This window comes from Phyllostomus hastatus, unplaced genomic scaffold (genome assembly GCF_019186645.2).
Source record: "Phyllostomus hastatus isolate PE091 unplaced genomic scaffold, TTU_PhHast_1.1 phas_contig_86, whole genome shotgun sequence".
NCBI lineage: Eukaryota > Metazoa > Chordata > Mammalia > Chiroptera > Phyllostomidae > Phyllostomus > Phyllostomus hastatus.
The window spans coordinates 22,099,007-22,124,364 of record NW_025333977.1 but is presented as its reverse complement, the minus strand read 5'-3'; the positions used below and the strand labels follow the sequence as shown (position 1 = coordinate 22,124,364).

The following is a 25,358-nucleotide window of genomic DNA, read 5'->3' as shown; positions in this document are numbered from 1 at the left end:
GGTTAAAGGACATCCAAGGAAAATTCGTTTCTCAAAAGCCAGGAGAGAAAGAGGGACAGAGGGGAGTGATCAGTGACAGGTAGAGCAAGAAGTCCTCTTCTATGATTTAAAAATGTTCTACAATCCCTGAAACATGAACTGTGGCCTTCATTTAGCCTTTTAAAAGGAAACACGGAGAGACATAATTTGGAACAAGCAGAAATTTATGGGACTTTTCCATAACCGAAAGCAACTGCTTTATATCATACTACATAATAAGCAAAAAATTAATGGTCTCAGCAATTAATATGAGATACACAAAATAAACAAATATGTACAAAATATTCACAGTGCAACATATCAGACCTACACATAGAACAACCTTAAACTATTGAATAGAATTTGCCCACCATTTTAGAGGAAAATTGACTAAGGAAGAAATACAGATTACCTTTTATTCAATTTACAGGAAATGTTATTAGTAGAAATAACATTTTTTTAAAAAACCTCAAAACAGCCCAAACTCCTCACTATAAAAATTTATCATACATGAAGTAGTTCTGGCTCATAAAATTGATATAAAAATTGACTCAGGAAAAAAATAATCTCAGTAAAAACATTCAGCAAGAGCTGGAACTGGCAGTGGCCCACACTGTACACTGTAAAACTTACTATTGATTAAAAATTGACAAATCTTCTTAATAAAATGTACACCTTTAAAACTGATCCGGAAAAAACCAGACTTGGTAGAAGTAGTGATCACAGAAGCCCTTGGTGGATGACATGGACAAAAAAATCATGAATTGATATATCAAATCTTTATTATAAAACTTATATAGAAAATAATCAGGACCACTGATGATAATTTTAGTAAAATAACCCTGAAAGTGAAAAAATTGGGGAAGAGTTTTACTGAGATATGTGGAAAATTAATCAAGAAATTGTCTTCATGGAATTAGATTTAGAAAATACTTTTTATGAAAATTCATCCATATTGATATATTTCTGATTAAAATGTTTGGGTAGAATCACAATATTGTCAGGATAAAACAGTAAGTGGAGCCAAAATACCTTTGATCTTTGAACTCCCATGGGACTCTACTAGTGAAAGACAACTTGATTACACAGAGGTGGCCACTGACAATCTACTCCCCGACGGTGGCCAAGAATGCCCGCATGATGGAGGAAAAGTGGCTCCCTCCTAGGAGGCTTTAGCTCTTGAAAACTCCTTCATTTATTGATCTCTTTGTTCCACACCATCTTGTCCCAAATAAGAATGTAAGTCAACTAAAAAAAAAAACACAAAATTTTGAATACATGGGTAAAGAAATCCTAGTTTTGAGAACTAGTCTGATTTATTGATGTAACAATATGTCAGGAATTCATCGCAGCAGTTTCTCCTCCCATGCCTCTGAAATGCTGTTAATAGCTCCTTACTGGGAATGACATATTGAAAAGTGCTTCTTTGGAACTTTTTCCCAAACTTATCAGTTCTAACCCATATTTTAATCATTCAATTCACTGCTCTGATTTAGTCATTGTGAAGTAAGTATCTTGCTGCACATTTTATTTTGGTCTGGACTCATCTTTTCATCTCTGTTTAGGATAAAAATCCCTGACAGACGCCATCTCTGCCCCAGAGATGTCATAAGTCTGGAGTGTTTCTTGCTTCTTGGATTGACTCATCAAGTACTTGGACTTTGATAGGATCCAAGTAACCAGAGATGTTTCTAAAATGTTTAAAAAACAATTAAAAAAACAAAATGGTAGAAGATATTGTTAATACACCTCATGAGAGAAACAAACGTTGATACCTTTCCTATTTAAAAAAAAACCCCACTTTCAACAAGAGGCAGCTGCGGAAGTAGCATGGCAGTCAGTGCAGCGCTGAGAACAGAAACCTGCCCTGCGGGGGAGCCGCACCGCCTGCCTGGTGCTGCTTCCCCAGACCGCAGGACACACAGGAAACATCAGTCTCCACTGTCAGGGCCAGTGTCGAGCTCCTGTCACCTTCTCCATTACATATTATACACGAGAGCAAGAAACACACTGGAAACAAACATGCCACAGTGTGGGATGATTACAGAGCTTTAAAAAAGAACTGAAGACTGAGTTAAACAGCTTCATTGATGGATGCCCTTAATTGCTATTTCCTCTTTAGAACTAGTGTAAAACCCGTTGTTCAGACAGTTGATTTTTGCACTTCTACTCTGTGTTAACTCTGTGCCGCGTGTACAGGGCTGAGCAAAGGGACAAGGACTCTTTTCCTCATGAGTGTATGTCATAGTGAGAGACAAGGAAAATGTTAAAAGAGAATCAAAAATATAGAGAACTACCAATTGTGATAAGCATTACACAAGAAGGGTAGAGAAAGGAGAGGGTCCAGTGGGATAAGACACAGATAGGTAGTGATAAAGGCTGTTCAGGCTAAGTATCATTTAAGGTGAAATCAGATTCACGAGAGCCAGGGTAGGAGAAAGACTTCCCAGCAGAGAGAACTGCGAGTGCAAAAACGCAGGCCAGGGTGCCTGCTGGTCACAGGAGGGGCAGGGAGGGCGGGGAGATCCTGCAGAGCCCAGGCCCTCCCTCTGGCTGCTGGGTGGAAAGCAGGCTGAGAGGGGACGTTGACAGGGTGGGACACCAGCTCAGGCATCAGTGCAACATTAACAATGAATGTGGAATGCACGGAAGGCCAGTGGACTGGATACTTAAAAATGGTTAAAATGGTAAATTTTATGTTGTGCATGTCGTACCACAATAAAAAAAATGAACATGGACAGGAAACAGCATCCCCTCAACATACATGATTGTGAATATTATCCTTTCCCATCTCAGACCAACGGGCGCCCCCGGGGGCACGGAGCAGTACAACGTGGGAATGGTCGGCACACACGGGCTGGAGACCTCGCACGCAGACGCGTTCAGTGGCAGTATTTCAAGAGAAGGAACCTTGATGATAAGAGAGGTAAGTTGGTATAAAAACTGTGGAGAGGAAGTGCATTTCTTAATTGGTGTTTATATTAGAGTTTTCCCAGAGTGTGCTTATGGCATGTATTTTAAGTATGAGGGTAGGGGGCTTGTGTTTTTCTAAATGGTTGAGTGATTTTAATTGTCCACCACCTTCTTTCCTGTATCCTTCTAAGCTTTCACAGTGTGACTTAATTCCATTAGTCCAATTCTTTCGTAGGAGCTATGCATATAGGAATATAGAATTTGAGGCTGAGGATATAAAACTGACAAACCCAGGTGTTTTGCTCTGAATAGCATCTTTGGCCTGGTTATGCCTCCTCCTCTCATAGGTTTATCCTTCTGGATTTTATGTAGACAATGCTTGGTAGTTCCAAGAACATCTTATCTTACCTAGTTAAATCAACATTTAAGACTATGAAGCTGTATTGGTGAAAAAACAAAGAAGCATGCACCTTAGCACTTCGATTATTTTTTTAACTCTGGGAGCATCATTTCCTTTGGGAGGGAGGTCCACATGTTTCCTTTCACCTGTCCCTTCGCCATGCAGAATCTGTGCTAACCAGAAGGGTCATGCCAAATTATATATTTTTTTATTTTTTTATCATTTTTAATTAATGTTCAAATACAGTTGTCTTCATTTTCCCACCACACTTTCCACTGCCCCACCCACCCCCACCTCCCACCCCCAATCTTTGGTTTTGTACATGTACTTTAACAACCCTTTCCCTTCTTTCCCCCATTATTTCTCCCCCTTCCCCTCTGGTTACTGTCAACAAAACAAAAAGGCAAGCAAAATATAACCAGACATTGAAATTAAAGGCAAATTATAATTCTTCTTTTCTTCTTTTTCACATCATCATTATCATGCAAGTCTGACACCAGGTCTTTTCTTGGAAGGAAAGTAATGGCTGATGACATTGGGCAAAAGTTATTTGACCTCTCTTCCTGCATCTTTTTTATCATGTATAAATTTTCATAAATAATAGCATATGACTCATCATGTGATCAGGAGGATTAAATGAGTTAAGACACATAAGCATGCAATACATGCTAACTCTTTTACTTCATTCTCTCCATAGAGTTGAGCTCTTTTTTTACGTGTTATTACTCCCCACTCCTATCTCTGAAACATAAACATTTATCATCTGTCATTCTCCCTCCTCAGCTGGGACATACCGGGAAGCCCTAATAGCAGGCTTTGCTCTTCAGAAAGTCAGGGTCATCTCACTTTTATGAGAAAGTAAGGTACAGTAGTTTTAGGATGAATAAAGCCATTGAAGAAATAATTGGCAGCAGGGCTAAAACTGGAAGAGTAGTTCACAAAGCAACTTGTTAGAGTTTCATTTTATGGCCTTGCCGAATCTTTTAAGTAGACGTTAAAGAGTCCTCTCACATGAGCTTGAAATGAAAAATGGACCTGGCTGCTGAAGTTAACGTTGGACAGTGCCGGTGTATAAATCTTCCAGTGTGGTGAATGGACAATTCCAGCACATGTGTGGAGGGCTTCTATCACTATGGCTTGCCACCTGAGAAAACATGAGGAAAAATGTTCTGGAGTGAGTTACTCCCTGACTCCAAATAAAAGGATCCTGATTTCTAATGTGGTTTAAAATTTGCTTGAATCTTTACAACGGAGTCAATACCTGGAAGCAGATATTGTAGCCACATTTCCATTTCAATTGCCAGACACATCCAAATGGCTGCATGTTATTTAAAGCGCTCCAATATTCTATGACCACAATCAATCACTTTGAAACTAGGATTCACCACTATCCCCTATGAATTAGACCTGTTGGGGGCTCGAAATCTTTTTATCCTCTCAATTTTTTTTTTACTTTTTATTTATTGATTTTAGAGAGAGAGTGAGGAAGGAAGGGAAGGGGGCGGGGAGAAACGTCAACTTGTTCCACTTATTCATGCATTCATTGGTCGATTCTTGTGTGTGCCCTGACCTGGGGTCAACCCCACAGCCTTGGTAGATCACGATGATGCTCTGACCAGCTGAGCTACTCGGCCGGGGCTCTTTATCCTCTCAATTTTTAAACTCTACCTTTCCCAAATGTGGACTTTTAAAATAGCAAAACTTAATTTAAAATCCATTAAAAGTGTAGATGAGGTCTGTCCAGAAAGTATGCAGCCAGGTACTATGACAAATAGAGACATTTATTGAAGAAGATACAAGAAACATTGTACACAGGACAAGGATGCCTCAGTCTCCATCAAAGTAAGCATGTTGGCACCTCACACAGTTCTGCCAGTTGCCATCAGCTGCCCCATTGTATTTTCCTGAATCTCATCAATGGTCTGAAATTTCTTCCCTTTCAAAGGTGATTTTAGTTTTGGGAAAAGTCAGAAGTAGCAGGGTGCCAAATCTAGGCTGTCAGGGGGCTGAGTCACCTGGATGATTTGATGTTTTTCGAAAAAATTCTGTACAAGATGTGATGCATGAGTGGGCATATTGTCATAATAAAGCTGCCAATCACCAGTTGCCCATACCTGCGGTCTCCTGAATCATCCAAATAGTTTCCATGGAGGAACATTCAAGTTTAATGCAAAAGTTGATGCAGATTCATTGCTCTACTCATTCTGTCATTATGAATTTGATGGCCACACAGTACACATGCTCACTCAACAGTGTCTGCCACTCTCACCTGACCAAATACAGTGAAGTCATCATTGTTCACACATGTACATTCCAGTCCACTCTCCGTGGCTGCCAGGCTACATCAATTTTGTGCAAACCATTCTTGTTATATTAACAATGGTTGGACTTTTTCTGAACAGACCTCATATAGTAAAAAAATAAATGCAAATTAAAGTATGTCCCTGACAATAAATAAGAAAATAAAAGAAAAACTTATTATAATGGAACTTAGTTTATAAGGTGCTATTAGTTTAGTCCCTGAGGTGAGCATCAAGGAGTGCTTGCTCAACTCATCCTTCTTATGGGAGTGGACTAGCTGGTTGTATAGGAACGTACTGTCTCCCCTTCCCGTGATCTTGTCCAATACACTAATTAGCCCTTACAGTGCACTCCCCTGCCCCTGTGTCTCTACTTTCACTACCGTATGGCCCCACCAGACCTCTCTTCACTCTAGTTCTACGACGCACCACACCAGCTGTCACCTGCCTCTTTGTCCACAGGGCCCATCTGTTGGAAGAACTGGTCTCCCTTCCCTACCGCTGCCCCTTCTTCACTGAGCAGCTGGTGTGGGTCTGGCTCAGCCTCCCCTTTCTCCTTGAAGCCTCTCCTGGGATTCCGTGGGCCTCGGTCCTTAGCACCTTCATTACTGACCAGCTGATAACCTCCCAGGGTCTGCCCACCCCAGTGAACCAGAACACTAGCTTATATCATGAAGCCTCTATTGTTTCCAAGTAATAGGAAAAAGAACCCACATGAAACAGCTTAAGGACAAAAGTGGAGTAGGTATCAGACATGGGGAATAAAGATTTAGAGGGTGTTTCATCGAAGGACACCAAAGGCAGAGTGGGTTGGGACCCCATGTGGGACTATGCAGGCTCTGAAAAGTGATCAGGAGCTTAAGCAGCTTCTCACGTGCACATCTCTGGCACCTTTGCTGTTTCCTCCACACGTCTCCTGTGTTCTGTGTCTCCACCAACCAGCTTTCTCTCCCTCCACGTGCACGTGCTCTCATCCCCCAGAACCCCCATTGCAGGACAGTCACCACATCCCAGCTCAGCTGTCCAGCAGAGACTGACCAATATTCCTCAGTCCTAATAGTAAATTCCAGTGGGAACCCGATCCTCCTTGGCTCAGGTGTCCACTCCTGGTCCAATAACCTGAGAGCAGAGCCACCTGGCATGGCAGCCACCCAGAGCACCTGGGCTTTGCCACCGGACAGCCTTGGTTCAGACCCTGATTTCACCACTGGAAACCTGTGTCAGTCGGGGCAGGTTAATTGAACTTTTTACATTGAAGTTTTCCATCTATGAAATGAGAAGCTAACCCATGGTGTTACTGGGAGGATATAAGCATAGAGTGTTTAGCATGGTCCCAGGCATGGGTTGAAACATCTTAGTGTCCACCCTCCTGGAAATGGTGAGGGCATGAAGATTATAGAGATCCGAGGGGTTCTGTTAATAAGGCCCCAGCGGTCCAGGGCTATTGTTCACTTACTTTTGTATTCCCAGCAGAATGCCTGGCACAGAGAAGATATTTAAATCTGAGGAGGTGCTTGCTGGTTGATTGAACAAAAGGGTGATGACCCAGAAGTGGGAAGATTCAGGGGTCATTGCTGGGTTCCTTCTAGCTTCTCCCTGTCTGGGCCATTCCCCTTGATGAGCCTCTTCGGGCCTAAGAGAACCCCTGTGCCTGCATCAGTTTTTGACTTGAGGCAGAATGCTGCTGACAGAAGAGAGAATGCAGAACTCTAAAGAGATAAGGTGTGATTTATGCTCCTGGAAAGTTGGGGGAAATATTCGAAAGCTTTCCAGTATTTGAACAGAAGTTAGAAAAACAGAGAAGCTGCCCAGTACACATAAGAGAGGGACAATAAAATACATCAGTGTGGAACCCCCAGAATGTCATTAGCTGGTGTAATGTTCACATGAGCCCTGTGGCAAAATGAATCCAGAAAATACCTCTCTCTGGGACACATTTTATAGGCCAGAAGCATGTGGACAAAAAATATAGAGGTCACTAAGGCTTTGCAGTTACTTCTCAAGCTGCCTAGGAACATTAATTACATACATCCCTTCTGGAACTTGGCAATCTGCTTGTCTTGCAAAAAAAAGAAAAAGAAAAGAGGAAAAAAAGCACCTCTTTTCCCTTCTAGCTAGAGGCAGGTGCAGAACTGGAGTTACAAAAACAAGACAGTTTCTGGAACGAAGAAGCCAGTCTGATGAGGTGGTCACAGAAACAGCATGAACCCTTGCCCACGGCAGCCAGCCCCAAACAAGGCAGGGAACACATCTACCTTGTTCCTGGATGATTCCTGAATGTTCAGCAAAACGCCTCACATTTAGTAGGCTTCAGAGATGTTGGGTAAACAAGTGAAAGAAAGGGCAAGGAAGGGAATCGTTACTAAGTCAGGTGTGCTCTAAGAGCCCTCAGTGAGCTAGTCGCATGAGTGTTAACTTAAAAAGCGCAGTGCTAGCCAGGACTACAGTGTGGTGGCCATTGGCTTTTAGGGAGCACAGTTGTCCTTCAATCCCGTATTTTGTCCCTGGGATTTTAGGAAGAAGGCTTTGCTCTCCCAGGCAGTGATTTACAACGTGTTGGGTCAGGCAATTCTATCAGTAAAAATGTTACAGCATGCCACAGAATACAGTGTATTTATTTACAAATCCTATATTTGTCCTACTGCACTAACATATTATGTACATTATAAAATACCTTTAAAGAGCATTAAAAAGAGATACATAAATGGTATTCCAAATGCTTTACTAGTCACGATGGCTTCATTTTTTTTTTTAACTAGGTGCTGTCACAAGGCACCATAGCTGCTTCTGAGAAATTCAATATTAGTGGTAGTAGATTGTAAATCCATATTTTCAAGTAATCTTTGGATCTTCATCATGTTTTGGGTTTTTTTGTTTTGGCGGGGGTTTTTGGAGGTGAAGGTTGGTGATTTTTTTTTTTTGGTAATTCCTGTCAGATCTGATTAAACATCGTTTTGACTTCGTGACTGCCAAAGAACCCTGTGAGTTGGGTATCATCCTGCATTTTCTTGGCGTACACATGTGCATGGATTATTAGTACCATTTCATCCCACTGCCTCTTTTCAGCAGTACTTCAGAGCATGTGTCTGTTGTGTGGGTCTGTGTCATTATAACCTAGTAACATGACTCGCAAATTCCATTAATTGATGCGCGTGTACAGGAACACACACACAAATACTTGCAAGTGCGGGCCCTACCCAGCCCCCACCTGCAGCATTCCTGTCTTCCCACAGTGAACCCCCACATTCTGTGTGACCCCGGACTGCCCCTCCTGCAGCAGCATCAGACCTCAGGGTCAGTCCGTATACTAAATATTAGCAAAGCTTAACGTCCTTCTTATCTTCTTAGGTAAAATAGACGTATGAATGGAATCTTCCCACACTCCAGTGGGTGGATGTGGAGACGACTTCGCCTGTGCTGTGTGAGGGGTGAGGTCACTCCGTAGCCTTTGCTTCCCCCTCTGATGCCCCTATGTGTTTGCCCCTCCTCCCCCCCAGACATCTGGAGAGAAGAAGCGATCTGGCCACAGTGACAGCAATGGCTTCGCCGGCCACATCAACCTCCCGGACCTGGTGCAGCAGAGTCATTCCCCGGCTGGAACCCCGACCGAGGGCCTGGGACGCGTCTCCACCCATTCCCAGGAAATGGACTCTGGGACTGAAGTAGGTGCTGGGCAGCAGCCATGACAGCTCTGCTCTCTTTCAGGGGGTTCTGAAACCCTTCTCTCTTCCAGAATGAGTCTTTGCTGAGCTCCCAGAAATGTGCTTGGTTGTTTTCTACTATATAGCTACTTATGCATATCCTCAGCTAGAGGAAACCATAGAAGCAGACCAGTGAAAAGTTCTCAGATATCATCTGGACCAACACCTGATTTTACAGATGAGGTTCACAGAGACTAAGAGCCCTGCCCGAGGCACAAGGCTGGTTTCTGACAGAGCTAAGACCAGTACTGGGACTTCCCACCTGCCCAGCCAGTGGTAGGAACTTCAGCCTATAGCGATTCCAGGGCCAATAGTTGAGGTTCGTATTTATAAAAATTTAGTCAAACTAAGTTTGACTTATATGAAATGAGGTTGAAATGACTTTATGAAATGACTTTATGACTTTATGAGGTTGAAAGGAATTTTATGAAATTTCATAAAAATGTATTTTATGAAAAATAAAAATCAATAAATCAATACATTCTCAAACTCCAAATAGATGCTTTGGAAACTCTAAACTGCATGAGAAAGAGAGAATGGGACATTATCTTTCCTAGATGGAGAAGGTCCTGTAAAAAAGCCTTAACAGATGTGGTGTGTTAGGTAGTGCGTGTAGATGTCATTGACCACACTGACCGATAAGAAGAGCTCACAGCCCTCCTCAGTCATATTTCATGAGTAGTCCTATGAATCACAGTTAGGCCCTCCCTACGTGGGTTTATAAAGCGTGTGCACTGTTGTTTTTAACGTTGTGCACTAATTTCTTGTGATCCATGCTTTGGATTGTAAAGTTACAGAGTGAACAAGCTTTGTTGACCTAAAGGAAAAGAACATAGTGGCATATTCACAGACGTCTTCTAAAGATCAGAGGACCCTGTGGATGTGAAAGTCCTCTATTTGGGAGGGGGAGTCCTACCCTACAGAAGATGAAGTGGTCTTGATTTTATAAGGTGGAAGGTAAATCTTGAATTAAATCAGGTGGAATCTTCATGGTTTTCTTCTTATGTGTTTAGGGATCTTGGGATGTTGATTATATTTTTAAGTAGATACCTAAAAATACAACTAAAAACATAGTTAAAGACATTTATACAAAATAAAAGAGGTGCTTCTTATGTTGAGTGCAGGTCTGTTTGTGACATTAAAAGAACTTGAAATAGTAGAAGGAATGAAGAGGACAGACAAAATGGAGGGATGGTCATTGAAGCTCCTTTTACAAAACTTAAACATGGAATATCGTCACATGAAGCCTAATGTTTGAGTTTACTGCTCCATAGTCTAGCTCTGACTTCATGTCTTCATGGTGCTTTCCAAGCCCTTCAGATTTATTTTTTAAGCCAGTCCTCAAGGTGCATTGCCTGCAAACCTGGTATTTTCATAAAGTCCCCAAGGAAGGCATGTGAATGTAAGTATCCTTTTAAGGGCATTGTCATGCTAAGGAAAAATCTTTTCTTCCTGCATGAAGTTGTCCCTGAACTAAAGATTGTAAGGCTTCTTGTAACCAATCCACCTGCATCACAAGGCCAGTGTGGAAGGGCCCAAGTCCCCAAGAGAGAGCCTTTGGTTGACCGTGTGCTCAAGCCAAGTGCAACTGTGAGGACATGCTTACTTAGTTTATTGCCAACTGCATCACCTTTTAAGAATAGCTGGTCGATATGAGATTGTTTTTACTTCAAGGGAATGGTAAGCTCTGTCACCAGTCACCTTACTACATATTAAAGGGCCACATACGGTCCAAAATGTAATTTATTCACTGTAACTCTAGCAGTCTGGTGACGAAACCCTGCAAAGGCACAGTGGCTAGGAGTAACAAATGCCAGGAGAAGCTGGGGAGAGAGGCATGCACTTTGACCAGGGTTTAGAGTGCGAACATCTGGACAGACTCAAGAGTCTATAATTATGTTAAAGCCCAAACAAAGTACTGTTAGCATTATTTGTTGATATAGTATTTATTGACGTGTTCTTATTCTTCCTGCTTTTTGGTTAGTATGGCATGGGGAGCAGCACTAAAGCATCCTTCACCCCCTTTGTGGACCCCAGAGTATACCAGACATCCCCCACTGATGAAGATGAAGAAGATGAAGAATCATCAGCCACAGGTATGTGAGGTGGCCCTGGTATTTTAGAAACAGGTTGGCTTTCCTTTCTAGTATCACTTGATAAAAAATCAATCATTAACTAGTTCTGTAGTTAAGCCATTTACTCCTTAGGCCCTGTCTTAAAGGAAAGATTTTTATTTTTAATTATTACTTTTGTAGAATTCTTAAATTTTTTTTTCCTTTTTTTTATTTATTTAATTTCATTTCTGGTAGGAATCCAAAGGTTTCCAGGGGCCCTAGGAAAAGCTGTTCATCAGAGATCTCCAAATGTAGCACATATTTCTGAAGATCAATTTCTGGGTACAATGCTGTGCACGCAGTAGACAATAAATGGGTGTTGAGTTGTGTTGAGTCCTAGGTGTGTGCTTCCTACTGCAGAAGTCTGGCTGCTTTCAAGGAGAGTCTTGCTTTCTAGATTTCTGCACCTCGCTAATCGTCAGACTTACGCCAATTTGTCAGTTGATTACATGGAATTTCAAAAAGTAATTCTTTCTTGCATATATGACAGGAGATGAAGGTGGTATATTTAATGTTGTCAGATGATTATCAAGTTCCTAAACTACTCATGTGATGCCCATAAGCCTGTTTTACTAATGGGTAAAATACTGCTTCTATGAGTGACTTTTACTTTATTCTACTAAAAAAATGCAAAGTTTCAGAGTTTCTTTGCCTTTGCCTTAATGCACACTAAGCAAGAAGAAATCATTATGTTTTGAAGCTGCTTCTCCATGACTCCACTGGCTACTCTTTAAGGTGCCGCTGACTGCTCTGATTCTTTTTCCCAAAGCTCTGTTTACTAGTGAACTTCTTAGGCAAGAGCAAGCCAAACTCAATGAAGCAAGAAAGATTTCAGTGGTAAACGTAAACCCAACCAACATTCGGCCTCATAGTGACACACCGGAAATCAGAAAATACAAGAAACGATTCAATTCAGAAATACTTTGTGCAGCTCTGTGGGGTAAGTTGGTGTTTTCTGCCACTCAGTAATGAATTGACCCTCAAACATTTAAAGCCTGTGGATCTTACCATCAGAAGAGCTCTGCTGGAATCATGGGGGTCAGAGACCTGACTTGGAACTCTCTTGGCCTCAGGAGCAATAAAGAATAGTTTTATATGTCACAGGAACTGATAGCCTAATTCTCAGGATCACAAAATGAGATTCAGAACCATCTTACATAAATGGTGGACTCAAGCCAACAACAGACCTAGCTACCACCAATGTGCCCAGCACTGAGTAATGTGCCCCACTTTCTGTGATCCCTACAAATCTTATGAGGGGAATAATGGTGTTACCTTTATTTCACAGCTGGAAAATTAGCCCAGCATATTTTAGTGAATTGCCAAAGGCCACTAGGTAGTAGCAGGATAAAACTTGTAAAGAACAACAGATGATGAACCTTCCCTTTTAGTTCAAGACATCAACCTGTAGTGCTTGTGAAAATGATCTGCAGGTTTCAGCTGACCTCAAACTCAGTGTAGGCATGATGAGATCCTATCAAAGCTTTGGTTGGTGTTACTATAAATATCTTGGACTGGTCAAGGAAAACATGGCCCATCTCTGTACCCATCTAAAGTGCCACGCCAGGTTTGGACACTACAATTTTATAAAGACAAAGGCATTTCAGATGTTAGTGGTAAGGAGTGTGAAGCCCAAAAACCATTTCATGGGAGGCATAAGGGAGAGAAGTAAGGCTTGTCCTCTGAAGAAGGGATAACAAACAACAAGCAGGGCATGTTTAATAGTGAATACGTAGATGAAAGAGCAGACACTGATGTTCCTCAGAAGATAGACATACAACCAGCAAGAGAAATTAGAAAGTTACCTGTTCATGAATATAGCACATTACACAGTGGACCTCTCAGTGTGTATGTGTATGCTGTGTGTTGGGAGCGGGGGCGGGGGGGGGGGGTGGGCAGTGATTTGCTTAGGGATGAATTCTTAGTATTGTAGCTATCCAGACAAGACTGCATACCTGCCAGAGCTTTCTAATAGGGATTACTGTATGGAAGGTGGGCTGGACTAGATTTAAATACCTAAGAAGTTTCTTACAGTCAATATTTCTGTGATTCTCAGGCTATTGACACCTTTGCTTGAATTATTTTGTCATATCCTAACAGGGAACAGAACCTTAGGACATAGATTAAGCTGTGATATGAGGAGGAGGAAGGAACTTTTTATTTTACTATAAATAAAAAGGGTTTTTACTTCCAGAGGGGGTATGGATATGGGGCACTGTTGTATGTTGGAAGTGGATAAGCTAGAAATCACTGCATGCGTAAGGTGGCCGTGAGCCTTGGGGAAATCTTGAAGTGGGATTTAGAGAGCCGAGAAAGGGAATTAGAGGGAAGGAACAAAGGCAAACCGTGGTAGTTTCACAGCTGTGCCTAAGGCTCCTCTGGAGACGGACTCTTTATACTAGGTAGTAAATGGCTAGGTGTAATAAATGCTGCTACCACTTCATAAATTAAAACTAATTTCATTTCCAAAGAGACAGTAATTTAATTACTGTGTCAGAGCTTCCACTTCTGCACTCCCAGCTATAGTTCCTGCTTGCCCATTAGTTTATGTTTACAAGGCACCATTTCCTAGGTTTTACAGGGACCCCAGATGCAGGTTAAAGCCCATACAAGTCAGTCTTGAGGTGCTTCTTAAATTTGCAGGTGTAAACCTCCTGGTGGGAACTGAAAATGGCCTGATGCTTTTGGACCGAAGTGGGCAAGGCAAAGTCTATAATCTGATCAATCGGAGGCGATTTCAGCAGATGGATGTGCTCGAGGGACTGAATGTCCTCGTGACAATATCAGGTATGTGACTAGGGTGACCAAGGCCTCCAGGTCTGCACAGATAGGAAAGGTGATCACCTCATTTCTGAAGAAACAGTAAGTTCTGCCCTTCCCCAGCTGACAAGGGGCACAATAAATTATAGCAGTATAGCCAGGGTGAGATCACCTGCATTTTGTAACTCTGGCAATTCTGACCTCTAAAGGTGAGTCTCTCTCACTTGAAATCTGAATTAGGCAGGGACGTACCACAAAGGCTTACCCCTGTGGGCCTTTACCCACCATCAGGACTCAGCAAGGGTGTTTTCAAGGTGCCTGCACCCCCGTTGTTGCCATCTACTCTCAGAGGGGAGAGATCAAAATGTAGGCTTCTGGGAGTGGGAAATTTTGTAAGCAGAAATGTCTCTGGTCCTTTCTCATAAGAACTGTTCTAGCTTAGAGTCCACTGATATTTTAGCAAGTGCAGCTGGCCCACTGGGTGACTGAGTCTGCAAAGAGATTTGACTGTGGGAATTGTTACTGCTACACTCTGAAGCTTTCTGGTTCCCAAAAAAGAGCTTTAAAAAAGATGGAGACAAAAGTGAGGGGATATGGAAAGTCTAGCCTTCACGCCAGACCAGGGGTCAGAATCCCTTGGGCTCAGGCACCCACTGTGTTCGTAGCTCCTGAAGTGTTTCCAGTGTGCAGCCAAGTTTGAAAACCGTGGTTCTACATGCAGCCGTTGTTTAGCAGAGACCATGCAGCGCTACTGGACTGAACCTTAAACAAAGTTTAATTCTTCAGCTGGACTTCTATTTTGAAATAAACGCCTTCACTTGATGCCGCAGCTCCCTCTTTCTTTTACCCTTCCACCAAATGCTCAGAGATTCATTTTCATATTCTCCCCACATAACAGTTAACCAAGAAATTCTTCTTATATTATCATTTGAATTTAATTCAGTGTAGTCCTTTGTTCTGGTTAATTGCTTTCTTGATTACTACACTACCAAGTCAAATTTAAAAGTATTCCTCTGCTAGTCACCTACCAAAAGTGGAAACAATACCGGGAAATTCACACTCAGGCTCCATTATGTATTGAGTGACACGTTCCCATTTTTAGAAGTATAGGCATTTACTCTTCGTGAGGCATAGGTGGAGAGAGAAGAAGATGAAAATAGAAGCCAAAGATTCTTGAACTCCCTTTGGGTCTGTGTTGGCATAGAAAGAGGGAAGCACTGACTCTCCTACTCATCCTAGCTACTATGATCAATATGTATTCCAGGCTCTTGATCACAAAAGGAAATAGTAAGTGCACAGTGATTCCCTTAATTTATGTCATGAATGCACTCTCCTGTGAAATGCAGTGTATGATTGCTTTAATGAATTTTCTTCTGGTAAATATTACATCTGTAAAATATAAAACATCTTCTGACACCTAAGAGAAATGAAAGGAAGATAAGTATCCAAGAAGTGAAACCCACAGGCCTAAATTTATGAACACTTAAGAAGAGCCACCCCAAGGGATATTTTCTCATCTGGAGCACAGATGATCTCATGGAGTATCTTAAAGTGTGCTCAGTGTATACTCTTCAATGTTTTTAAGATTTTTTTTTATCATACTAAAAAAGTCTTTATTCCAGGATCACATGACCAAAGGGAATTTTTAAGGTTTTTTCCAAGTACTCACCTATTTTTTCTTCTCTATTTTTTGTTTGGTATTTCTTTCTATGATCTCAGCACCATAAATGCATCCAGTGTTGTTTTCTAAGCTCAGATTACCTTCATTGAACTTGTTCCTCTTGTTCCTTTACAAATTCCTCTTTTTGTTAATCAGGTAAAATAAAACTACCACCAGCTATCATCTTTAAAGTAATAGAGGAGGTAAACAAGAGGCTCTCCATTAGCCTGTGCTGTTAGGTTAGAAGATGAGAGGAAGGCAGTCACACATACGTATGATAAAAGATCCAGTTGTCAACACTCCTACATGCATGGAGATCTAGAATATTCTGGAACTCTAATCTGTTACAGAATTAGGTTTTGCCTAGCATAATAGTCTCCACTTCCATCTATGCTGTCGCAAAAGGTAAAGATTCCTTTTTTCCTGCTGCATGGTATTCCATTGTATAAATGTACCACAGTTTTTAATCCACTCATCTAATATGCTAAGTGAAATAAGCCAGTTGGTAAAAGACAAATACCATATGATCTCACCTATAAGGGGAATCCAATAAACAAAATAAACTAATGAACAAAAGAGAACCAGAGGCATAGAATCATGGAATAGACTTACAGTGGTAAGAGGGGATGGGGAAGGTGGTAACTGTTTGAAAGAAGGTGAAGGGATTAGTCAGAGAACATGTATGAAGGACCCATGGAAATGGAAAACAGTGTGTGAATTGACTATGGAAGAAGGGATGGGCTGGGCAGAGGAGGGTGAAGAAGGAAGAAATTGGGGGCAACTGTAATAGTATAAACAATAAAACACACACAAAAAGAATCAGGTCTCACTGAGAGCAGCAGTATACTACTCTTTGTATAAAGAAGAGAGAGTAAGAACAACATGCTCAAATAAAATACAACCCGAAGGCAAAGACAAATTATAAAATTGTTACTTGGACTTCCAGTCAAGATGGAGACATAGGTAAACACACTTTGCCTCTGCACACAACTACAGCAAAAATTACAACTAGACTGCAAAACAAATATCACCCAGATTCATCAGAAAATCAAGCTGTATGGAAGCCCGACAACTAAGGATTTAAAGAAGCCACATTCACCCAGATGGGTAGGAGGGTGGAGACACAGAGAGGCACAGAGAGGCGGTGAAATAGGCAGTCTCACATTCCTGTGTGGTGGATGAAAATCTGGGAGGGATACCTCGGAATCAAGTCATCCCTGCTCTAGACCAGACCACCCAGCCCAGGGTTCCAGCACCAGGAAGATAAGTCACCATAACTTCTGGCTGTAAAAGGCAGTGGGGGTTGAGGCAGAAGAAACTGCAGGATTCTCAAGAGACTCCTCTTAAGGGCCCACAACAGATATAGGACTCATGCAGACCCACCTACTCTGGGATTCAGCACCAGGACATCAGCTGGAAGGGCACGAGTAGCATAAAGGGAGAAGGAGAAAAAGCGAGGTGACTGACACCTCACTTTTCATATAAGGACTTGGTAATGATGAACTCCTTTAACTTTACCTTATCTGGGAACTACTTTATCTGTCCTTCCCTTCTCAGTGATTTAGATCCTTGCTTTTCATCACTTTGAATACATCTTGCCAGTCCCTTCTAGCCCACAAAGAAGTGTCTTTTGAAAAATCAGCTGACAGCCTTATGGGAACTCCTTTGTAGGTAACTCTCTGCTTTTCTCTTGCTATGCTTAAGATTCTCTCTTTATCTTTAACCTTTGGCATTTTAATTATGATGTGTTTTGCTATGGGGTAGGTTGCCCCACCCTGGTGATTACCTGAGGCTCCACCCCACAAAAATTACAGGTGCCTGTTCTACAATAGGCCATGCTACTAAGACAGGGAGTCAAAGCAGCTCTACGTAATACATGGAAACAAACACAGGGAGACTGCCAAATTGAGGAAACAGAAATATGGCTCAAATGAAAGAACAGAACAAAACTCCAGCAAAAAAACTAAATGAAATAGAGAAAAGCAGCCTATCAGATACAGAGTTCAAAACTGGTTATCAGGATACTCAAAGAAATCTGCAACAGCATGAAAAAGAACCAGGCACAACGGAAGGTCGCATTAAGTGAGATAAAGAAAAATCTACAGAGAAACAACAGTGGAGGTGATAAAGCCCAGAATAAAATCAACGATTTGGAACATAAGGAAGAAAAAAGCATTCAATCAGAACAGCAAGAAGAAAAAAGAATTCAAACAAAGCAAGGATAGAATAAGGAACTTCTGAGACATCTCCAAATGTACCAACATCTGAATCATAGGGATGCCAGAAGGAGAAGAGGAAGAGCAAGAAATTGAACACTTATTTGGAAAAATAATGAAAGAAAACTTTTCTAATTTGGCAAAGGAAATACACATACAAGTTTAGGAAGCACAGAGAATCCTAAACAAGTTGAACCCAAAGATGACCATAGCAAAACACATCATAATTAAAATGCCAAAGGTTAATAAAGATAAAGAGAGAATCTTAAGCATAGCAAGAGAAAAGCAGAGAGTTACCTACAAAGGAGTTCCCATAAGACTGTCAGCTGATTTTTCAAAAGACACTTCGTAGGCTAGAAGGGACTGGCAAGATGTATTCAAAGTGATGAAAAGCAAGGATCTAAATCATTGAGAAGGGAAGGACAGATAAAGTAGTTCCCAGATAGGGTAAAGTTAAAGGAGTTCATCATTACCAAGCTCTTATATGAAATGTTAAAGGGAACTAAATAAGAAAAAAGAAGAACAAAACTATGAATGTTAAAAAGACAACAAATTCACAACTATCAACAACTGAATCTAAAAAACAAACTAAGCAAACAAGCAGAACAGGAACAGAATCATAGATATTGGAGATTATTTGGATGGTTATTCGCTGGCAGGGGGAATGGGGAGAATGCGGGGAAAGGTTCAAGGATTAATAGGCACAAATTGGTAGGCACAGGATAGACAGGGGAATGGTAAGAACAGTATAGGAAATGAAGTGGTTAAAGAACTTACATGCATGATCCAGGGACATGAACTATGGGAGGGAATTGCTGGAGGGAAAGGGGGTACCAGGCAAATGGGGGCAAAGGTGAAAAAATTGGGATACCTGTAATAGCATAATCAATACAATATATTAAAAAATAAAAGTTATTTGTCAAAAACAATTAGAGCTATTTTAATCATAAGATTTGGCAGAGACACACTTTGGCAATGCTGGAGACACTGGTTAATGTGCCTTCTTACACACACATAAATGAAAATAAATGGATAAAATAAAATGGAGATGAGGTAGGTTGAGAGAAAAAGCTGTTACAGGGTCTTGAAATGAAAGCTCTATTATTTCAACAGGAAAGAAGAATAAGCTACGAGTTTACTATCTTTCATGGTTAAGAAATAGAATACTACACAATGACCCAGAAGTGGAAAAGAAACAAGGCTGGATCACCGTTGGGGACTTGGAAGGCTGTATACATTACAAAGTGGGTAAGTCTCAAGATGCGGAACTGTTCTTCAAACTCAACCTGAATTATGCAGTTAAGTTCCATTCAGTTTTTTTCTATCATACATTGATGATGCACCAAGTTAAGATGTTGCTGAAACCATAAGTATACTTGCATTATTTCCAAAAAAAAAAAAGATGAATGAAGTTGAAAGGTTGCATGCAGAATTAAGTCCTAGGCTCCAGTTTAAATATATATATCCTACCCATTAAAATGATAATGAAGGAATAAAAATACCATAAACCTACAAGGACAAAGGGACCAGGAGAGAAACTAGCAAATGAGACGTCAACAAAATTGAACAAGAGTAGTTGGATGACTAAAAACAAACCTAGCTAACCAGGAAATGCTGAATTTTAAGTTTTCAGTGAGTAAATTCATCGAAATCAATCCAGTCACTTAACAGAACCCAGAAAGGCCCAGGATCTGAGGCCCCAGATGTACCTGAGGTAGAAGCGTAGAATCGAACCAAAATAGGATTGTTGGAGAGTTAATGAGTAGCAAGTTTCTCCAGCAGCCAGTCAGGGAGCTACCCTCCCCAATTAAAACAGAAGACAAAAGGTTGTCACGGCCAATTTGATGATGGGAAATACTGAATTGTGAGGAGACACACACACACACACTCCATCCCCTGTTTAGCTCCTAAAATGTTGGCATCCATGCTTAAACTGCCAAGCAAGAGATTCAGATTCGTCTGTGGAGAAACTAAATGATCAGCCAGAAAAGATGTTCAGGTACTAACCTTTGAGATGCCATGAACAAAGCTTGGTGTCTAACTTCTTAAAGCAGAGCCTAGCAGTCAGTAAGCCTCCATATCAGACATGGGAAAATCCACTTACAGGTAGGAAACTTAGAAAGGACTTGAGAGGGACCAAGGACAATGAGGAGTGGAAGAAAATTTTAAAGAAAGAAACAACTTCAGAGAGGCTATCAAAACTGTTTCCATAAAAAGAACAATAAGGGCTATCAAAACTGTGAAGCAAGGTTGAGGGAAGTCATTCAAAAAGCAAAAAAAAAAAAAAAAAAATCTTGGAAATTAAAATATACTGCCAGGAGTAAAAATATAACAGAAATTTTGGAAGATAAAGATGAGAAATCTCCTAGAAAGTAGAACAAAAAAATTGGGGGGATAAGTGGAAAGTTAAAAAGTAATCAGTCCAAGTGGTTCAAAATCTAGGTAACAGGAGTTTTAGAAAAGAAGAAATGGAAAGGGAAGAAAGTTTCAAAGAAAGCATATAAGAAAATTTTTATAACTAAAGTCTTGAAATCCCAAATTAAAAGAATTGAGTACCCAGAACAGTGAATGAAAAAGGAAGACTCACGACAAGACACATCAACATGATATTTCAGCCCTTAAAGCTTCCAGACTAAAAGTAAATAAATAAATTAACTAACAAACAGTTTATCAATAACAGACCCAGAATCAGGTGGCCTGGGACTTACAACAGTACTAGAAAATTAGAAAACAATGGAGCAAGGCTTCAAAATTCCAAGGGAAAAGTTATTTTCACCCAGTATTTTATAATTCACCTGCATTTGCCAGAGTTCTCCAGAGAAACAGAACCAATAGGGTATGTGTACAGGTGTATGTATCAGTCCAAATGGAGTAGAACACCAGAGGGTTCCAGAAGAGGTGCATTCAAGAAAAATAAAATGTTACTAATAGGTTGCCTGTCACGTTTGATTGTAGTGAAGCATTTACAGCATTCGCAGAAGGTTTCCACGTGCTTAGAGATACATACATAGAAAACGAGGACAGGAAGACAAGAAAGGAAGTGTAATTATGGTATACTATGTGCCTCATCTGTGAGCAATAATAATTTGAACACAGATCATTGAATTAACTGAAAACTTAAAATACAACTATATGGAAGGTGTAGGGGAGGAAGAAGTGTGTGTTTAGGAGAGATCTAGAGAGAGGAAATGGTTGTAAGAAACTGAATCTCTTCCATTCAACAAAGTCAGTATATAACATCTACAACTGAAAAAAATCAATGAATACATAATAGGGATGTTATTGAGAAATATGGAAATAAATTGCTAACGAAGTAGTTGAAAGTATATTAAAGACAGAATGTGTAGTCAGAAGGGACATGTTACAGGAAAAGAGCTCAAAGAACAAGACTTTGGTGTTATTCTGGAGTGTCCAATTTTTTAGAACACAGAATATTCTGTTTGTTCAGATAATGCATAAAAAATGTAAAAAATGTAAAATGTCATACGTACTGTCTTAGTCTGTTCAGGCTGCTATAACAGAATACTACAGACTGGGTGGCCTACAAACAATAGGAATTTATTTCTCACAGTTCTCAAGACTGGGAAGTCCACCCAAGATCAAGTCACTGGCAGAGGCACTGCCTGCTGAGGGCTCTCATCCTGGTTCCCAGACCACTGTCTTGTCACTGAACCTCACCTACCAGAAAGGGAGAGGGCTTTTTCTAGGGCCTCTTTTATAAGGGCACTAATTCCTTATAAATTTCTAGTAACTGGGATTCAAATTTAAATAATAAGCAAACAGAAGCCTTTGTGTCTCTACCCATTTGCTAGTTTTTCTACCAGCTCTCAGCTACGTACTTACATGTGGATGGGTATAAAAGTCAGGAAAGGAAATGTTAAGGGCTGTTAAATAGATTCTTATTACAATAAATAGTTCATACCTAGACCTAGTGGTTAAAGAAAGTCCTAAGCCAGTTACATCTTTATATGAAGAAAAGAGCCTCCAGTATAAAGCAAAAAGCCCCAAGTATTATGTAAACCAAGTACACTAAAGGTAGTTAAATCCGAATCTACAACATAAGCAGCTTCCACACCAACTGCATCACCCTCAGTTACAGTTTTCCATGTAGTGGGGCAAAATAGGTTTACAGTTGTGAGCACCCAAAACACAGTTTATTCTTGTATTTTTATTTATTAATTATTTATTTTTCCAGGTGGACAACTGTGAACCTACTTTTGCCCCACCCCATGTATTTGCATATTATGGCTTCCACATTCATTAACACAAAAACTTGAATAAATTGATATGCTTTTTTAACATATAATTTTTCTGTTATAGTTAAATATGAAAGGATCAAATTCTTGGTGATTGCCTTAAAGAATGCCGTGGAGATATATGCTTGGGCTCCGAAACCATATCATAAGTTCATGGCATTTAAGGTAAGCAGGCAAATGATTACCTAAAAAGTGCTTGTTTTAGTCTTTTTTTCAATTTGTGGTTCCAGCATTTACCAAAGTGGTCTGTCTTGCACGTAGACTAATATTAATATTCCTGTATATAATAAAGCTCTTTTAAAAGTATAGAAGTGCTTAGATTCATTATTCTAAATGTAAAGATTAAGGATTAATAAATGCTATGAAATTAGTCAAATTAAAATTTCGGTACACACTCCTCCATTTCAGGTCTATGAATCACCCTCTCCAAGTAGAATTTAGTATGAAATGATTCCCGGGTGAATCATTAATTGTGATATTAGGCAATGAGCCTCATTACACAGCCCTCTGACTGGGGCACTCTCTGACATTTCATTTGAAAAAGGCAGGCCGACGGCAGCACTGAATTGCAAGGTTGAACAGAGTCTCTGAATGTTGTAACCTCCATAAGCCTTGTGAGGTGAAGTTCCTGAAACTCACTTCACGCTCCCTGTCCCCAGTGCTGTCGGATTTCTCTGAAGTGAAAACTGAGTTTAGTCACATCTGAAAATGACCTAGTTTGTCTTCATTCTTCAGTGTTGGTGGCTTTTTCATTATTTTTGACCTTGTCTGAGTCTCTCTACCCACCATGGTTAGGCTGATCGCTGAGAAGATTCAGCGGGAGCAGAGCAGGGATGTGCTAGTCCCCTTGCCCCAGACCATGGAACTGACCCCAAATGCCAGAAGGACCAGCACTCGTGGGCACTCCCATGTGTCCAGAGCTACGCAGTCTGTTCATAGCCAATGCAAATGTGACTTCTGTTCATTCTCTCTCTCTCTGCCTATGTCTCTCTCTTCTTATCTCATTGGTTCTCACTTTTCCCCTACCTTTTGACCATTCTTCTCGTTGACCCTTTACATAGGCTTTCTTCCCACATATGCCATTTGAGGCAAAAGCTGCCTTGAGAACATTATGAGCCCATCCTCATGTCTGAATCACCCACTTTTTTCTTGTTCCCTTAGCACTAGGGGCTTACTTGTGATATGCTCTGGAAGATAGATTCATCAATGGAAGTGGGCTCCCCTTCCCAACCCCACTTTTACAGAGAGGTTTTTGGAATGCATTAGGTTAGTAATAGCACTTAAGGGGTCACTCCTAAAAGCTAAAGTGGTGCTGCTGTTCTGCCAAAATCTCTCTCCAAAAGCTTTTCAATCAGGATCCCATTCCAGTTCTGAAGTCACTGCCATCAGTTTACCAGCCAAAGTGCATGAGAGAGTGAAATGCTTTGTTCAGCAGATCATAGCCAGCCTGGAAAGAGGGAAGAACAAAGGCCAGGGCTTGAACAAAAAAGATTGGAGCTCATTTACTATGAGCAGGGGCCAAGCCCTCCCATAGGACAAGGATACGAGGCCAGGGCCTCTCATACTGTGAGAATGGTGTTAGCAATAGATATGGAGAGGGGGGTCTGTCAGGGGCAGTGGCATTATAGCGAGGCACTTGTGGCCTCCCACATTCTCTCCCAGACTTCAAGACCCAATGAAGGCAAAGGGTGGCAAAGGGAAACAGAAAAACACACAAATTCACGTTGCAGCTTTGGCTCCAACTCAAACACATACAACCTAGATTAACTTAACTGGAGCTCCTCTTTTTGTGCTTCCTAGTTAAACCCAACTAGCCAGCTAAGCACAGTTCTCTGAAGATTCAGCCAGGTTGTTGCGTGTGTCAGTAGTCTGTTCCTTAGCATTGCTGAGTAGTATTCCACAGTATGGATATACCACAACTTGTTTAACCATTGACCTGCAAAAGGATGAACAGTGGGGTTTCTTCTGGGTTGGAGGATTTATTTATATAAAGCTGCTATAAACATTCATGTAAAAAAAAATGAGTCTTAAGTCTTGTGATGTTCTACCCCATCCTTCCGTTAATCCTGAACAGACCTACCAAAGAGTGGCCTGGTGGCCCACCCGAGACGGCCTCTGAAAAGGTCGCAGCCATGCATGGGCCTGGCTGTCACATGTAAGAGAAAAGGCCAGAAATAAACAGGAAAGATCAGCAGGACCAAGGCCCCAAGTTTGTAATACATGGTAACAGTATCAAAAATTGACAACTATAAACCACTTCTCTGCCCTGGAGGACCAGGAGTGGAAAAAGGGGCACAGATGGGTGCTAGACCCCTTTTCTTAGAGCCAGAATATGAATAGACCTGAAAATGAATGACAAATTTCCTGGTTTTTCTATTTAAGAAAGACATTCAATTCTGCCAGGCAATGACGAAAGGAAAAATTGTTAAGATGGCCTCTCTGAACGATGTGTACACTCATGGGGTGATTTTTAAAGTCTTTTGCAGATCTTCAGCACAAGCCACTGCTTGTTGATCTCACAGTAGAAGAAGGACAAAGATTAAAGGTTATTTTTGGTTCGCACACTGGTTTCCATGTAATTGATGTTGATTCAGGAAACTCTTATGATATCTACATACCATCTCACGTAAGTCCGTGGAAGCCGACTGTCAAGGCTCTCTACCCAACAACCTACACGTAAAAAGAGATTTGCTTCTGTACAGTTTTAATAGAAGTCTTGCTTTTCCTAATCAGTAAACTGGATGGACTTTTGACCTTCACTAAATAGACAATGCTTTTAACAAATAAAATGTAAATTTAACTTACTTTTATGACTGCTTAACACTGAGTAACACATAATGGCAATTATGTGCCATTTACTGGACACGTTGTCTCATTGAACTTTAGATTAAAATACAAGGGGGGACCCCCCAAAACAGGAGTTATCTTCTGGAGTGTGGGTCCATTGTAGTACAGACTTCCCCCCATTAGGAGAGTGCTCTAGGAACCTATCTGTATCAGTATACCAGCTAGTGTTGTTG

General features: G+C 40.9%; 1 protein-coding gene and 2 long non-coding RNA genes across 9 annotated transcripts in view; 1 reads left to right on the top strand and 2 right to left on the bottom strand.

Moving 5' to 3' along the window:
• The window catches only part of TNIK (TRAF2 and NCK interacting kinase), a 346,968-nt gene that overhangs the window by 314,131 nt on the left and 7,479 nt on the right, over window positions 1–25,358 (top strand). For 4 of the 7 annotated variants that reach the window (XM_045851226.1, XM_045851225.1, XM_045851224.1 and 1 more), the window contains 8 exons: window positions 2,815–2,944; window positions 9,129–9,293; window positions 11,317–11,428; window positions 12,216–12,386; window positions 14,090–14,233; window positions 19,196–19,330; window positions 22,403–22,503; window positions 24,815–24,964. In XM_045851226.1, the coding sequence (XP_045707182.1) occupies window positions 2,815–2,944; window positions 9,129–9,293; window positions 11,317–11,428; window positions 12,216–12,386; window positions 14,090–14,233; window positions 19,196–19,330; window positions 22,403–22,503; window positions 24,815–24,964 (1,108 nt within the window). Of the gene's footprint in view, window positions 1–2,814; window positions 2,945–9,128; window positions 9,294–11,316; window positions 11,429–11,641; window positions 11,729–12,215; window positions 12,387–14,089; window positions 14,234–19,195; window positions 19,331–22,402; window positions 22,504–24,814; window positions 24,965–25,358 lie in introns of all 7 variants that reach the window. The other 3 variants (XM_045851219.1, XM_045851223.1, XM_045851221.1) reach the window with 1 other exon arrangement.
• Window positions 189–2,910, bottom strand: LOC123827002. The gene is made up of 2 exons (XR_006787162.1): window positions 2,783–2,910; window positions 189–1,266 (listed from the first exon to the last, which is right to left on the bottom strand). It is a non-coding gene; the product is annotated as an uncharacterized LOC123827002 (long non-coding RNA).
• LOC123827001 overlaps window positions 3,757–25,358 on the bottom strand; it is a 45,784-nt gene continuing 24,182 nt past the window's right edge. Inside the window, exon 2 of the long non-coding RNA XR_006787161.1 lies at window positions 3,757–4,475. This is a non-coding gene — a long non-coding RNA (uncharacterized LOC123827001). The remainder of the gene's footprint in view (window positions 4,476–25,358) is intronic.